Here is a 16,993-nt window from a genome sequence, read left to right as displayed (position 1 = left end):
TAGCAACTACTTTAAGCTGAAAATATCAGACGGCCAACAGGAATGCCCAGATGTCATTTGGAGTTAAATTTGACATCAAGCTTAACGTGGGAGTTGGTCAACTTCTCATCTTCTATGAGACAATATTGTCTGCTGTCTACCTGCAGCTAACAGGACAACACATTCATAACTTGACTTGGTGTTCAGTTTTGGATCCTCGCCGGCAGACATGACATTAAGTGTGATCGAATTAACCAGACACTCAAGTTTCCTTTATGATAATCCTAAGAAAGTCACTTTTTCTCAGCATGAGGGGTTCACTTACTTCATTGTTCACGATGTCTAGGTCACTGCATGCAAATCAGTAACTGCAGGCACAGAACTATAATTCACAGCATGCACAAAAACAGGTTTGTAGATTTTGTTTAAGGGGTAAATCAAGTGTTCATCTATAATAAAACAGACTTTTGACTCGCATCACCCTTGTAGCATAAATCCAACTGAAAATCAATTGTGATGTTTCCCACTTTACCGAACATGAGAGGCTGCAGAAGCATTCAGTTATGTCTCGCAGTCGGTCTCATACAGACACCAGAGCTCATTAACAGGGAATAAGGTTGTAGGTTGTTGTCTACATTTCAAAACGAGTCCTCATGAAATCAAATCTGATTTTAAAAGGTATATCACATGTCGTGGACTTTCAGGCTTTAAGGAGACGTGCACTCGGTTATTTTTTTAAAAAACAAGGTTTTTCCCTCCTCTGTTCCCAAAAAATAGGATAAAACATTTGAATTACCTCCATATAGGACCCTTTGCAGCACAAAACAAAAAAATGTCTTTCCACTTGAAAACCCAGAAAAACTATTTTGACAGGACTAACAAATGCTAAAAGGTGATCTCATAAAAGTCTTTACAACAGGCCATACGAAAATGTTCTCACCATTCTTCAGGGAAAACCAGCTTGTTCGAGGTTCCACAGTGTCTATTGTCACTGGGCACCGCATGTAAAGAGGCTGTAAATCCTTGTTGCAGTAGACCCAGATTCAAGTCACTGCCTGGGACCCTTTGCTGCATGTCACCACACACCAAGAAGGAGGTCATTGTGTCCATTTTCTGTCCCCATTCCAATTTCATTTTGCATTCATTCAACTCGGTTTCGTTCATACCCATTTCATTTACAGAGAAAACTAAGTGAAACAGAAGAACCTCATTGTTTCTGTCTTCATCGTCCTCCACATAGCAGAGGACCAGCTGACTCTGCATTATCCACTTGAGTTTCTGAATCAACACATTTTCACGTTATTTCACAGCCTCTGCTGCGATTTTGTTAAATATAAAAGCTAGCTGCATCACAAAATCATGGGCTTAGCTCAGTCAGTAAACCACTTGCTTTATAAACACATGATTACCAATTTGATCCCTCTGTTGGCCTCTCTAGACAGGAAATTGGTATTTTTTAGGTGAAGTTTGAATAACCTCATGGAGCCACACTTCAGTTTCTCTAAATGTTTGTTTTGTGGAGTTAGAAGCCAGAACTAAGTATAACCTTCCTCCTGTGCTCTGTACTTTTAATTTCACTACATCTACAACATTCTTTACCTTTTGGAGAAAATGCAGCTACTGTGTTTCCTCTTGTGTCAGCAAGAACAATGGAAGATTAATGACTGCACTCAGCTCCTTGCTGTCTGAATGTTCCCTTTTTCCTTTAGTTTTAAGGTAAATTATGTGTAAAACTTCAGCTTTGACATTACAGCTCTTATGTGAAGGCATGTACAGTAATAATAGGGGTTATGGCCCAGAGGTTCACAGTGAATGATATGTAATTTTAGGCTGTTGACTGAGACTGCAATTGCAGAGTGGAACTTTATTTGCAGGCTGCTTCATCAACTCTTAATTTAAACCCTTGGAGTGTTGGCTTTGTGTTTTGTCCAAAATGGGGACAGAGAAACAAAAAACAAAGACCAGTGCTGGCAGCTAGGTTCCTGTCGGCTGAGTTCAAGCAGGCTGAACTGGCAGAGCGGCACATGATCAAACACAGCAGGATTAGAGACTACCTGAATAACACGACTGACGGCACAAAGTAAGATCAAGTTAAGCCCTCCCAGATGCTGATAAGATTCCCCGTGCAAGTGAAGCGTCGGCCGCTGGCCCAGTTACTACTCTGACTGCTGCACTGTGAATTAATCTGGTGGGAGGTTATCACCCTTGGTTACTGTTGTGAATAAGCTAACCTTGCTCTAGCTTCTGCAGCAGCATTCGAATGTGTGTGTTTGTGTGTGTTTGCGCAACAGATGTAGGTTACATTTCCATAATAAAGCAGCCGCACGCTTAAATGGTACTCTGTTGGCTCAAAGGGGCTCAGAGAATGGACTGCGTCAGCAGAGCAAAAACAAAGACTGTCTTTCAGGACTTTCAGCCAGGAAGCAGACTCAGATAAAGCTGAAATCTATTTTTCTTCACTCTTTGTCTTTATGCAGCATTTTCATTTGTGGAAACTGTCTAATTCACCTGATGATGTTATAAAGTGAAAAACAAGAATCTTTATGATCGTGGTCCTGCAGCAGTCAGAAAAAAAGAGGATTGGTTAAATCAGTTACTCTTTTGGTGTACATAAAAAAAATACGAAAAGAGTGAATTTGATGTGATACTTTTATAGTGTTTTCACAGTGCAGCTTCACTCCTCCTGACAGAGCTTTGCATTGTTCATCCAGCTGGAACTTTATGGTTCTGATTCCCTTTCACTGCTCTCATTGTGTCATTATCTTTGGGAAAAGCTTTAAAAGCAGCTCCACACTGCAGCTCAACAGTGGGCGCACACAGGCAGAGAACGAACGGGGAACCTATCATAGATTTTAGTTTCTAAATAGCAAGGCATTTTGGTTTTGAGATGAAAAATAGAGATGAAAAATTGTCAGGGTTACAATAATCACATGACCAGAAATACAACTTAAAAGCCCTTTTCAGACATGCACTCCTTCAGCAACTGAAGGTGTCGCTGTCATCTTGAATGACACACCTGGTGCTTTTTTTGTAATATTCCCCACCGGCAGCTTCACTAAGTCTGACCCAGTGACATACATGTGTCCCATTCAACACAGTTCAAGCTGGAACTTCCCATTATCATACAGGCACAGTGGCAGTGGGTTTGTCTTCTGTTTTATCATCTTATGAGAAGAATCAGACAAATAGCATTATATTATAACAGGGCTTTCTGAACTATTGTACTTTTACCAACTACAATTAGTTGTAGCACAGACAGATTTTATTTTCCACAACAGCTGTAGATGAAGCTTCTGATGTCTGTCTGATTAAATATCAATATTTCAACTACTCCAATCTACCACCATTTTAACCCAATACCCTTTGGTAGTTAGCTTGATATGACAAAAGGACATGTCATTATCAGAAAGCAGTGGCACTAAGCGGTTACTTATCTCACACACCACAGAGTCGTTGTCCTCTGGCGTCTTCCTCAGGTGAGGTAAAAAAGAATCTCATTTCCCTCCAGCTGATAACAACAGCACTCGTTACAGTAGTGCAGTTAAATCCTCACATGTAAGACTCCACTGTGAGTTTCTGTTTTCTTTTTAAACAGAACAAAGATCAGTAAGCTTAAACATGCACAGTGATATTTTCAGCTCCTTCCACCCTCCACCACCATGTTTAACACATTCACAGTGCACTTGGTCCACTAATGTGAACTGTTACAGCCATGTGACATGTTCTTGTGAGGAAACTGTAACCCTGAGGATGTGAGTATAACACTTCACTTTGTAGATCACTTTGGCAGATATCGCACACACTCTGTGGCTCTTCTGTCACTTTTACAAACATGAATGAATTAAGCATAAGAACACGGAATGTCTTTCACAGACTGATAAAGGTATTAATGTTAGATATCTTATGTCTGAGAAAGGCTTAAGCCAGTGCTTGAGTTGGCCTAAATCTGTGCACATAAGAACTTTTATCAGCGGCTGCAGAAAGTAATAACTGTTTGATTTCACTGACAAACTCGCCGTGATGAAAGATACTGATGAATGCTGCATTCTTTGCCAAAAAACAATTACTGCAAGTTTATCAAGTGAGATACAAACTTTGTCTCTGCAGCCATTTACTGAACCATCTGTTCACTCTTGGTTCTTTTTACCAAGTTGGAGATATTTTCTGTCTCAGAAGTTACCACCAACAACTTGGAGTTAGGGTGCATTCATGTGGTGTTGGAATATTCAGAACATGAAACACCAAAAGTGCCTGATGGGCTTCCCGAATCAGAGGTGCAACACAATGGCTTCAGACACTTTAAAGTTCCCGAATTTGACATGTCATGAAAACTGCCCACGCTCCATCTGCTCTGTCAGCTCTCTGCTTTACATGGAGATAGATTTTGGCTTTTTTTTTCCTGTTGTATTTAGCCAACATTGACTAATTGACCATTGACTGGGTAGCTGTGTAACTTACAGTATATGCGCACACACATCTTTCTCAAAACTGACAGCACACCAGGCAGACATATCTCCTAACTAACTTTGTATTATTAGTCCATTCTTTCACAGTTATTCAATGCACATATTCCATAAAACTGGGCGTAATGGGTCAAATCAGAATTTCTCCTATTGCAACTGGTCCATTTTTATCCATCCAGAGAAATATTTATTTCCAAAAGATGAACATTAGGGTGCATATTCCTGAGGTCACATGGAATTACAGACAGGAAACATACATAGAAATGAGAGTTAACTGCTTTCACAAAGTACTCTTGTACACTTTTACTTCATGATTATACATTTTAAAAATGTAAGCAGATATATCAACAGATTTCTCAGTAACAGAGAATTAACGAGGAAATTTGAACTGCAGCTCGATTTCATGATTCTTCAGATAAAAATGTCAGCTCTTATTTCCTGTTTAATACTGAATTCATAATTTAAGAGTACAACTAAACTTCTGCTAAAGTAGGTTAGAGCATAGAACCACCTTACAGATCATTATTGTATGAAGCAATCTCTTTATCTGTAGGACTATAAAGTTTTCATATGTACAGCAAAAGAATAGATAAACAAAATGTTTCCAGATGTCTGATGTTAACTCCACACTCAGAAACAGATAAAAGAAGAGGATTACACAGGACGGAAATGTTAGCACAGATTTATAACAGCACGTATACAAACCAGAAAATCAGCCTTCTCTAACATCCTGCCCTGTTCTTTTCTCCAAAACTGTGACGGGGAACTTCTTTAATAGCCTGCTTTCTAACACAATCACAAGAGACAAAACAGGCTCAGAATAACCATTCATCCCTCAAACTTAAGAACTGGGACACTCACTGGATCCTTAAAAGCTGTCACAAAAGCTCTTGGCCCACACAAATGAGTGTATGTTTGTCTGCTTCCATTGATTAACAGGAAATCTTCACACCAGTGTGTCTGTTTTCTGCTAGTGACCCCATAACTAAAACCGACTGCTCTGATCCTGTTCTGCCAGGTGGTCAGAAATAATGGCGGCATTGTGTTTTCTGATGGAGGTGATGGAGAGCTCACCCTGAAATGTTTGGATCGACAACATTTCAGGATGGATAAGGCCATAGCCTTATACAGCTCAAGCACAGTTCTTCACGGATGAACTCACTCCAATTAAAACACAAGTTCATAAAGCGGGGGGGAACCCTACACGTCAGATCTCTCCGCAGGCCTCCTGCAAATTAAACTCACTCAGTCATGAACCAAACTGGGGGAGGTTGACACTCTCTCTTGTCATTATGTATGGACATTCATGCAGAGATCCCACCATAAAACTGGTAAATCATTCATGACATAATACTGTATCTCTGCTAATGCTAACAGCTAACAGTATTAGTGTGTATATATCCACAGAAAAGGAGCCTCATTTAACATCCTGCAAACAAAATACTGAGATTTCCACAGCACACTTTCTGCATCATGTCCTGCCCCCATGTCCTCTATCCAGGCCTCACTTTGGTGTATTTCTAATGGTAAGAACACGTTTCATATGGGAAATCTACTGATCTGTAGTACATGTGTGCAATTGTCAGCAATTTATGTGTAAGAACGACTCAAGAAGCTTCAAGAGTAAAATGTCCGCTTAGTGAGATGTTTACAACAGAAATTGCTGTATTTAACATTCCAAACATAAATAGTGTTTATCGAACAGCGATTCAACATGTGCCCTGAAAAAAAATGTTCTACGTCAGGAACGACAACAACGTGTTATAACGTTCACCTTTTAAAGTCTTAACCAAAAAAGATAAAGGAAAAAAAAGTGGGAAAAGTGATTTAAGAGTGTTTAAGTGGGGTGACTCCTCATACTGAAAAGTATTGACATAACGCATTCTCACTCTTAGCATTACATACCTAAATCGAATGGAAACAATTGCTGATGCGGATTTATTTCCACTAATTTTCATTAAGATACAGTATAGTCACTCAAAATGTTCCCTATTGACCAAAACAGCAGGATGTTAAAGGGTTTAAAACCACCAGGTCACAGCACTCCTGAATGCCTGTGTCCTCTCGCTTCCCCAAATCACTAGAACTGAGTTGGAGTTACTATGACTCAAACAGCAACAGGAGGCATCCAATAAGGGGTTAAATTAAATCTGTGACAAAAATAAGTGCAGACCACATAATTTCACTGTTGAAAACTAGCCTGGCTGATGCTTTCTGTACCTTAACAAAGAACACAAAAACATTTCTGTATCAGATGCTCCCGTATAAACCCAGCCAGCAAGCGCACAAATACAGATTTATCTGCAATAGCCTGATATCTACTGATATATTCTGGCAAATTCATCATTGTGGCTTGGATAAGGGGAATACTTATCACAAAATATGTGATGTCAACATCTGCTAAAGTCTCCGGTGAAGATCTATGATAAGCAGCTGTAGATAAATGCAATATTTGCGTTGTTTTAAACAATTTGGGATACTCTTTCAATTCCACAATCTCCACTAATGTAATACGAGCTAGATGGAGAACTGGTGCCACTTGTCAGGGTTGTTTTCCTCCAACAACCCAACAGTAATGGAAGGAATAAACTTAATACACTTAATAATTTGCATATTCTTTTGTCAACCGTCTGGAAATTTACTATAAAAAACTGCATATTTACATAGAAACTAGGCTGAGAAAGGACACACTGATTTAAAAAGGATAAGCATCATGTGACCTGTGGGAGACCAAATTTAACCACAAATACTGAAAAAAGGGTATAAACGGGAGCAGAACATACAGCTTAGTTCTTCCATTATTGCTAAGACTGACAATCCAAGCAGAAAAGCAAGAGAAAACCGTCAACAGCATGTATTATAAAAATAAACAGGACCATATGGCAGCAAACTGTTCCCATTTGCTCTGACGCTGCAGCATGCAGGATACAAATGTCTTCTGACAACGTTCAAGCAACCAGTTAATCATACAGGGTGATGCTGGAGAGCAGCGTGATGACTGGTTTATTGTCAGCTACACCTGATGAATATTTCTGTATGTGCACAAGGAGCTTTGGGGCTTTATGTGGCTGAGAGACTTCAGAAAAAGTTTGCAAATCATGGGAAATTTTTTGTATTTCTGCATTAACAAATCAAAGTAATGACACACCCACAGTTTGCTTTTTTTGTCCTAATTGAGCACACAGAGTCACAACTTCATGCAGGCTGGGAAAAATACATCAACAGCTGAGTTTGGCAGCAACAGTCTCCATCAGATGTGTCCTGTAGATTGTGGAGAAGGTTTAAACAATCCTTCTTAGAAAAACATTACAGCTGCTCAGTATTTCTGGTACGTCATGACTGAACAGCCCTCTTCAAGTCATGCCGTTGTCAGGACTGACATTACTCTCCCAAAACATGAATTTTATTCTGTCTCTACTTAATTCACTTCTGTGCTTTAGATCTTTGGACCTCTCAAAAGCTCTAGTTCATGAACCCTGGCCTGCTCCTGTAAATTTCTTAATAGAGTTTTGAATACATTTTATTATGGCAACTGAAAGACATTCAGGCCCAAATATAAAGAGCTCTAAACCTGAGAGTCCATCCACTATGCTCCACGAGCCGGTTTGGAGTCACATTCACAGGATGTGATGAAGAAAAGGTGGATGGTAATGGTTGAAAGTTAAATTATAACTTCCACTAAAGTGCAAAAAATGCATATGCTCACCTGAGGTGGTTTTGTCTTTTTCAAATATGACTTAATAGGAGTTAGGGGGGATGGAAACAACTTTTCAAATCCCATCTGACCTGTCAAAGACTAAAATGACATGACTCATCAGTTGTTTCTGATCTTAGCTGGCAAATAAACTCCTCTAGATGTTTCCTCCTCTTGTCTTCCTCCTCATACATTTCCAGAGATTGAAGCAATTCCTGAAGAGGAGCTTTGATCATTTTCTTCTTGTCAATAACCATGACAGTTGTTAGTTTTTTCCTCTTTGAGGTTTCTGACCGGTTATGGCAACTACTTCTTCTACAGAATTACAACAAGCAACATGCAGCCTCACTGATTTTCATGTTTCTTTTTTACCACTTTTCAAAAGATCTCATTAGTTTTGCTTTGAAAGTAAAACTTGAATTGAGTTCAAATAAACTTTTGGTGTTAGTGTGCAGCGTCTTAATTATTTAGAATATCTTGTTTTGGATTTTTGTAAAGATTTCCACAAAAAAAAGTTGTAAAGCTGTTACATCTCTCCGCAGGTTCTTGCATAGTTTCGTTGTGCTCTTTGACTGATTGTTTCAGGGTCTCAGGGACATGTTTTTGTAGCCTTTTTTAGGCTTTGCTCATCGTCTACTGTTTCTTTCAAGAGCGAGTGTAAGCTGTTGTAGTAGAGATGATTCACACCAAGAGCAGACTTTGTGTGATCTGTCTTTATATCCTCGGTGTGGGTCACTTGCATAAACAACGCCTCCAACATCATCTGCTGGAAGCAGCACAGAAGTTCACACATAGTTTTTCAAGCCTGCACTGTGAATGATTAATATGCTAGATATTTCTTTTCACATATACATGTTATATATATATAACATATATTGTCTGTGCGTCTGTCATAGACTTATTGTCTCGAGGCACAAGTAAAAGATTAAATTCCTGTCTCTGGAATGGAAAAACACTGCTCAGGTGACAGCGTCTCTGATGTGATCTGTGCAAGAGTCATACTATCCGAGAGCTCGAGACTCATCACAAACCATATCAGTTCTCACAACAGTATAAGAATCAGTATAAGTGTTGATTTTGCCTTGACAGCTTTCACTCCGAAATAAAACCCATAAAAGTCTGGATTTCCAGACTCACTTTATTTATGACTTTTTTTCCACAATAATCAGCTGCCTAGTGTGTTCAATAGATACATGACATTTGCTGTATGTGTGTTGAGTCGTTTACTCAGATTATGTTTGTCTGTTAATGTGATTTGGTTGACGATCAGACCAAATTTAACGGGCCATAAGTCCAGGAATTGGAGCATTTACAAAAGTTTCCCAAACTTTTTCTTTCAGCTGTGCAACTCAACTCTACTAACAAGAAACAAGAACATTGATGTCATTTAATTTAACGCTACAGGTCATTTACTTTTGTCCTTTTCCAGACTACATTCACTTCAGCAACTCAGCAGTTTGTGTTGTGCAATTATCTTTTCAGAAATATAGGAACGCACCACATTGTCAAATCTAGTGTGAAATTAACTGCTGTCTCAGAGAACTGGGTGAGCCAGCAGACAGATGAGGATAAAGAGAGGGATGTGGCTATTAAATGGCTGGCATCCTCCAAAGTAAATGAATAAAAACTTTCAACTAAAGTACAATAGAATAACACCAAAGAAATTATCAGAAAATAAAAACCTCAACACACTGAGATCAATGACATTAAACAACAGTATTATAGATTTAGAACTGGGCTTTAGCAGACTTAAACCGTGCAATAAGATCTTATCATAGATAGTTTTGATGAAACTCAGACTCCCAGAAAGACAAAGTTTGTTTTACACTTGTGAAGAATGTTGTTTAGCTCAGTTTAAAACTCGTATTTGCTTTCAGTGATTTCTCGTGTTTGATGTGTCATAATTGAGCTTGTGTGACAGACATCTTTTTTAAAACTAATCAATTCTGAAATGATTAGTTTAGATTAACTGTTAAAATTGTTTCATTCTTTTTTTCACGCAGAAATTTAAACTGTATTTTCTGTTCCACACTTGGCATATTTGCAGTTTTTTTATGTCTTACAGAGGATTGTCCAAAACTGATACTCGGGTATCAATCAATGCTAAAACCTTTATGACCCAATTATGAAAATCAAAACTGTGGAGGTCATCATCTACCTTTCATCATCTACCTTTCAGTAAACAGCATATTGTCATTTAACTTTACTCAGACCTTTAAACTATGGTGTATTTAAGAAAAACAAGCATTCAGAACTGTGACACAGCAGCCTCAAACTAATAATGAGGACATGAAACGGCTGAAAAGGCACTAAAGACACTGAAAAGAATGGAACATTATGCATTTCATGTATCACTGTGGCCCAACATTTGAGGGGATATCTAGTTTGTTGAGTTTGACCATAGACTTTAAATAGGAGACACTGATGAAGCACAACAACACGACGCATAAACTCTGCACAAACAGACACACTGAGCAGCAGCAGGTCTGTCTGCAGCATATGAAAAGCAGAAATCAACTAATCAGTCTGCAGAAATGGATGAGATGACAGTAAAACTCAACCATGTTGTAAAGGATGAGCTGCCATTCACTAAAAATACAGACTTAAAGTGAACAGGCTGTCCAACAATCAGAAGATTCCCAGTATGTGTGCTGCTCATTGAAAGTCAAACTACCAAATAACTTCAGTCAATGTGCAACTCAACGTTACTGATAAATGTTACCGACAACACAGGCGACAGTAATACAAAACAAAAGTTTCATTTTAAAGGAAGAGATTCATCTGGCTTTTGGGCTTTTTTTCTCACAAAATGCTAATCTAGTCTCATTTTTCTTTTAAAATGAAACTGGAGTTTGCTCATTTCTATCATCTATCTGTTTTTGAGCAAATCATTTTGTTTGTTCAGATGCCCCTAAATTCTGCTGCTGCTGGTGGAAAAGTTTAGTCTGGATTCCTGCACATCAAATACACTTAATGCCTCTTAATTTGTCATTTTGCATTCTGCGGTACTGAGTTTGAAACTCTACACAACCCTAATCTTCAGTGATTGCAGCCTGAGTCAGACAAAACAGACAAGCTAAGATGTAACTTTAGGTGTTGTTTTTTTGTTTTGAACATTAAAATCTTCAGAGATACTAAGACATACTGAGATACTGGAGAGATACTGGAGACAGTAAACATTGATTAATGCATCGCCCTGCCTCAGTCTCTGAACCATCTTTGCCTTAGAAAATAAGCAAATCTGTGATTTCTGAAAAAAGTTTGCTATGAAATAAACCAGGAAACATCAGCTCTATTAATACATAAGAACCCAGGAAACATTGTTACTTTATTTGTGTAAACCTTATCATGATGATTTCAGCTTTACAGCCACAAAATGTTGCTTTTTTTCTTTATCTCATACACTGAGAAAAAGAAACAAATGCACAGATGTGAAGCAAATCATCACATGCAGTCACTGTATGTGTGTTTACACATTTTACAGGTGTGTGTGGGATTATATGAGCGGGTGATCCAGCACAATGTGTTGCTGTGAGGGACGGAAACCTTCTCATACAGACGTAGTGAATCAGTCTACAGATGATTCATTATTTCATTTTCTCTAATGAGGTTTAGACTGTGGCTCACACAACACAAAATCCATCACAACATCAGTTTTACAGGTCAAACTTTCTCTGTTCACAGCTTCTCCACATTGAATACATTTGGGTTGTGGACTAAATGAGACAGTTGAGGATTTTAGTTTAGTTTAAAACTTTGGGACTGGATAGTGTAGGGGTAAGATTGCCACCTTTCATGTGGGTGACCTAGGTTCAAATGAAAGGTACTACCTCCAGTAGGGGTCCTTGGGAAGACTCCCCTTACCCTACCTACCTACCAGTGTGAGTTGCTTTGGATAAAAACATCTGCATAAACAATTTATCTTGAACTTTTCAGCTGTAGTGGACTATTTTTTTATGATCTTTTGTCATGTTATAAACAAAAACACTTGAATTCGAACCAATCTGAGATAAAATGGTGAACTGGTTGATAAACTAACTGATGCATGTTTATGTCAAAAAGACCAAATAGTAAAACTTCCTGTTCTGCTTCACTGAAAACTGAATATCGTTCACCTCTTGACTTTTTATCACAGGGATTGACAGGGATTTTGAAGGAGCCGTGTTGAACACTGGGGTATGTTGATGGACACTTTTTATTACACTGTGAAACTGGAAAAGTCATTCTTTCTGGAAACAATGTCAATCAGTTCCTGGTTCCAGCCTGTCAATGCTGGGATTTTGCTATTTTGCCCCTGAAATGGTTGAATCACAAAATAATCAATTTATTTGTGTAAATAACCATAAACTTTGCAGTTGTGATTGACAGTTTGCTCTATTCTGATCATTTAAGCGTTTATACGGGAAATGTGACGACCCAATAGCCCTGACAATCATTACAAAATGTATGTTTTTTAGGTTTTAAGAGTGTAGGTGCCACAAAATAAGCATTACCCTTTTTTTCCCCATATTATCTGACTATCTTTAACCAGTTTTTAATTGAACAAATAATTGAATAAATATGTTTTGTGGTTAGTTCTTAGTCAAACAAACTTGGTCTCCGCTTTCAGCCTCTAAAATGTTGTATTTTTATGTATTTCTCTGTTACATGATTATTAAATACATTTCATGGTGCTTTAAATTGCTGATAACAGACAATGGGAGGAATTCTGGAAAACTATGAAGGGGTTTGTAGAGATAAATGAAGGAATGGAAGACTGCAGAGGAAATGAAGATCATTGTTATTTTCATCTCTTAGACATACAAATGGCATATTTTGTATCAAATCTGAACTTTTAAACCCACTGAAATATGTCTTTTATATGGGGTGCGACATGCTTTTTAACTTTCCCACAGCTCTGAAAGCTCATCATGTGAACACCTGGACATGAAGGATGTTGTGTGCACAGCTGGCCTTCTCCAGCCTGCCTGTCCAGGAGAAGCCTGATGAGCACAAACACCAACACAGAGCAAAACACAAACACCAGCAGCAAAAACTCAAGAAGAGGGAGATCGATTTGAAGAATAAATGAAAATCACAGCAGACGTAGACCAGGGGAGGGTGTAAATACCTCCGCAGAGCATCAGCACCAACACCACATGCTGCTCCCTGACTCACATTTTACCTCAAATCTGCTAAAACGCTCACTGACGGAGAACTGGCCACGTCTCAGGCTCCACACTTGCACTTATCTCGTGTTTTTCTTTTTTCTTTTTTTTTTACTGGAATGTGCATGAGGGAGACCCACTCTTACCTTCCACATCCAGGCCATTCTTATTTATCTGCAGACAATGGTGGACCGCTTGTTTTCTTCAGCCCCAAAGCGCGTTCACCGCGTCCGTCTGCGCACACGTTGACTCACGTCTTCATCACAGGATGAGACGCGGATGCGTTGCAATTAAACGCGCGGACAGGCTCCATAAATGTTGGAGTGTACCGTTATTCGTCTCCTCTCTCGGCGTTTTTTTCTCCCACGGATCGACTGGGACCTGGACCAGTGCTGCGCTGCTACTGGCCGGCGGAGACGCAGAGCCCCGCCCACAGCCACGTCACGTGACGTGACCGCCGCTGATTTCCTGACTTCTGCTTTTACAACATCCACATGAGGAGGAGGAACAGAAAACAAACAAGTGGGAGCTGTGTTCAGTCAGTGACGGGTCATTTAATCTCAATGAATGTTGGATTTATGTCTTATATCTGTCTTTAATATAATATGGTAAGTATTTGTGGAAAAACGTTTTTAGTTTTGACAAAATGTGATGGTTAACATCATGTATTATGTTGTCTAAGATTTGTTTGCCCTGTTAAAGTAGGTGGGAACTTATTAGTGCACCCTGGTATTTTAAAGAGAAAAATTTGGTTTTTAAGCATTTTATTGATTGCATGTGAGGCACACTGGAATTAGATTAAAATAAGCTTCACAGGGCGGATAAATTATAAGCCCTGAAGGTGTTTTTTTCTGGGGTTTTTTCCCTAGTTGTGGCACAAACAATGAGAATTACAACATTAGTAATGCTGGAACTGAAGAACCCTTTGCTAAACTGTTGCATTTTGGAGTTCCTTAATGTAAAGTGCTTTGAGATGGCTCGTCATTATGTGTTAGTGCTCTACAAATCAAATTTGATATAACTGAATGGACTGAAATGTATAAATCCTCAGTGACTCAGTCATGTATTTATTTTATTCTGTTTTTTTCTACCAGTAATTTTTTTAGCATCCTTCAGCTCGCCACTTATCTCACCTGATCCTTGTTTCCATTTTGTTCCTATTTCCTTCTCTCTTTATCTCTTCTATATTGTATCCGTCCTATTTCTTTATTCAGCAGTGAGTACACAGGAAAGGAGACAGAGAGTCTCCAGGCCGGGACTCATGCCCGTCCACAAAAACTGAATGCATGATGAATATGACGAGAACTGATGATTCCCGAAGCCTCAAAGAGGTCTGTTTGATGTTTTTGGATGTGTAAGCTACCGTTTAATTGGTAATGGCAGCAGCAATTATTTTCTTTTTTTTAGTGCCCAGATAATTGTGTATACTCTTAATTTGTACCCCAAGTGGCCTGTCAAGCAGAGGATAAACACCCTGTGCAAAAAAATGGTGCATATAAGAGAGCATATAAGTTCAAATCAGCCAAGCTTGCTTTGTATTAACTGCTTCGACAAAACCTAAACCTCCAAGCAGAGATATCGGATACTACGATGGTGGTTCTGTTCTTAATTTTATTAACTCAGACTTTCATCTTCAGGCTCTGTGCACATTATCAGGAAAAGGGTTGTTTGTAATGCATCATTTGATGCTTCTTCCACACAAAATGTGCTGATCAATGGACATTTCATTCATAAGGAGAGCAGATTGCATGAATGGAGAGCTGTGAAAATATAGAAATCATTATGAATATATTATAGTTGCAGCAACTAAGACAACAGAGAAGTGCTGCAGAAAATGATTAGTTGTGCAAATTTGTACACATGCCGGCCATGTAAATCATGACAGCTGCACATAAAGCTCTCACACGTTTGTGTTGATAACAAGTGTATTTAGCTGTGACACTCTCATCATAACATGGAAATCACAAAAGTCAATTACTTAAAATCAAAGCAAATATTATTGTCTGATATGTGGAAATAGACTAATAAATTCTCTGATCTGTTAAATCAGCAGAATGGATTTGACTTTTTGGGAAATTGGCACAAAATATAAATCCACTTTAATTTGTCAACTGAATGTATGGCTGCCATGGTAACACAGGACCTAAAACTACATTTTGTTCTGCTGTAGGTTAACTGTCAACTTCTTTGGTGGCACAGGTTAATTCACCACTGAGTTCTGGTCAAAACTGATTATTTTTAGTTAAGCTTACTTTGTTATATTAAATCCTGAAAAGATGACACTGACTGCCAACATTTGATTGACATCTAACTGTTGTACTCTTACTGACTATTAAGAACAAATTCTGCCACTTAGCCTAGCCTAGTCTGGCTTTGATTCAACATAATATCATCATGCCGGATGATATTTAAAGTCTGATTCCAGGATACCATCAGAACAAAAATCAGTAAAATGTTGGCACATTTTTAAATCCAAAACTCAGAGCATAAACTGCTCCATTATGAGTTCAGCTTAAGTTACCATCGTGATCTGCCCCAGTTAAACAAGAGCCACTTTCCTGATACTGAAAACTCTGACTTTCAGTTCAACTTAGGTCGCTCAGGTTAGTGTTTGACCACTGTTACATATCTTTTACTGCTTTAAAACACAGAGAAAGGATCAGTATGATATATTTACCTTTACCCAGCCAAGCATCCATTGACGTTCACTACTGCGAGCCAGTGAGAGGCACAGGCCTTCCTTAAAACTGATAAAAACTGATAAAAAAAGATAAAAACTGACTTCCAACACACAACCGAATGTGGTGCACTCCCTCGTGGAAGTGGGTATGCTTACGCATTTCCTCTCACACCACTTAATAATAATTAATTTAATTTAATTTCTTTTGTCATTCAAACATATATGAACAAAGTGCCAGGACAACAACATAAGTAAAGAAGTAAAGAAGAGAGAAAACAAAGAGAAATCCATCGGTTAATGTGACCGCTCGAACAGTCAGCTCAGCAGTTCATCACATACTGATCCTCGCCTATGCTTCATTTACCTTTGTGATTCTTAACCAAACTTTTACAAAAGCAGTTTTGAGTAATTCAAGAAGTAATTCTAAAAAAGACAACTTCTTGTATCATTGGCCGATTTTCAGCCATGCAAAATGCATCTCCAATAACTAGACTGACTAGAGGGAAGCAGGTACTCCATTAAAAATAATTTTTTTTATTTCTTTGATATAAACTGAAAAAGAAAAGTGCAATGAATAGGCTAGTGGCACATAAATTATGCAATGAAAATAGTCAGGCCTTGTAGTTTTATAGGAATATTTCACTCACGTGGATGATAAAAACAGGATCAATAAACCCACTAATACAGAGACTCAAGGGGAACCTGTGATGTGTCAGACTCTTTGTGGGTCGGCTAAATTCATCTTTTGCTGCATTTGCATGTTCTCACTGTGTGTGCTCCTGTTTTCTCTGCTTGCTCTGGTGTCCTCCACAGTCTGAACAAGTGGAGACATCACCAGCTGTGTGAATGTGTTCATCCTGCTGTGACAGACTCTCAACCTTCCTGTGACCCTCAACCTTGAGCTTGCCGTAGTCCTGAGATGCAGTTTAAAAAAACGATAGAGTTTTGGGGGGAAAAAGGAGACGAGTAACAGAGCCAGTTTTGGCTCTTAAATATTTTAAAATTTAATTCAGTTTTCCAGTTTCAATTC

The 16,993-nt window shown here is 38.6% G+C and overlaps 1 protein-coding gene across 1 annotated transcript in view; it reads right to left on the bottom strand.

Moving 5' to 3' along the window:
* The window catches only part of st6galnac3 (ST6 (alpha-N-acetyl-neuraminyl-2,3-beta-galactosyl-1,3)-N-acetylgalactosaminide alpha-2,6-sialyltransferase 3), a 95,341-nt gene extending 81,671 nt beyond the window's left edge, over positions 1 to 13,670 (bottom strand). The window contains exon 1 of the mRNA XM_072363115.1: positions 13,430 to 13,670. Within this exon, the coding sequence (XP_072219216.1) occupies positions 13,430 to 13,447 (18 nt within the window). The 5' untranslated portion in view covers positions 13,448 to 13,670. The remainder of the gene's footprint in view (positions 1 to 13,429) is intronic.
* Positions 13,671 to 16,993: the final 3,323 nt, after the last annotated feature.

Source organism: Leuresthes tenuis, unplaced genomic scaffold, assembly GCF_036924035.1.
Source record: "Leuresthes tenuis unplaced genomic scaffold, fLeuTen1.0.hap1 SCAF_14, whole genome shotgun sequence".
Taxonomy (NCBI): Eukaryota; Metazoa; Chordata; class Actinopteri; order Atheriniformes; family Atherinopsidae; genus Leuresthes; species Leuresthes tenuis.
This window is presented reverse-complemented; position numbering and strand designations above follow the sequence as displayed.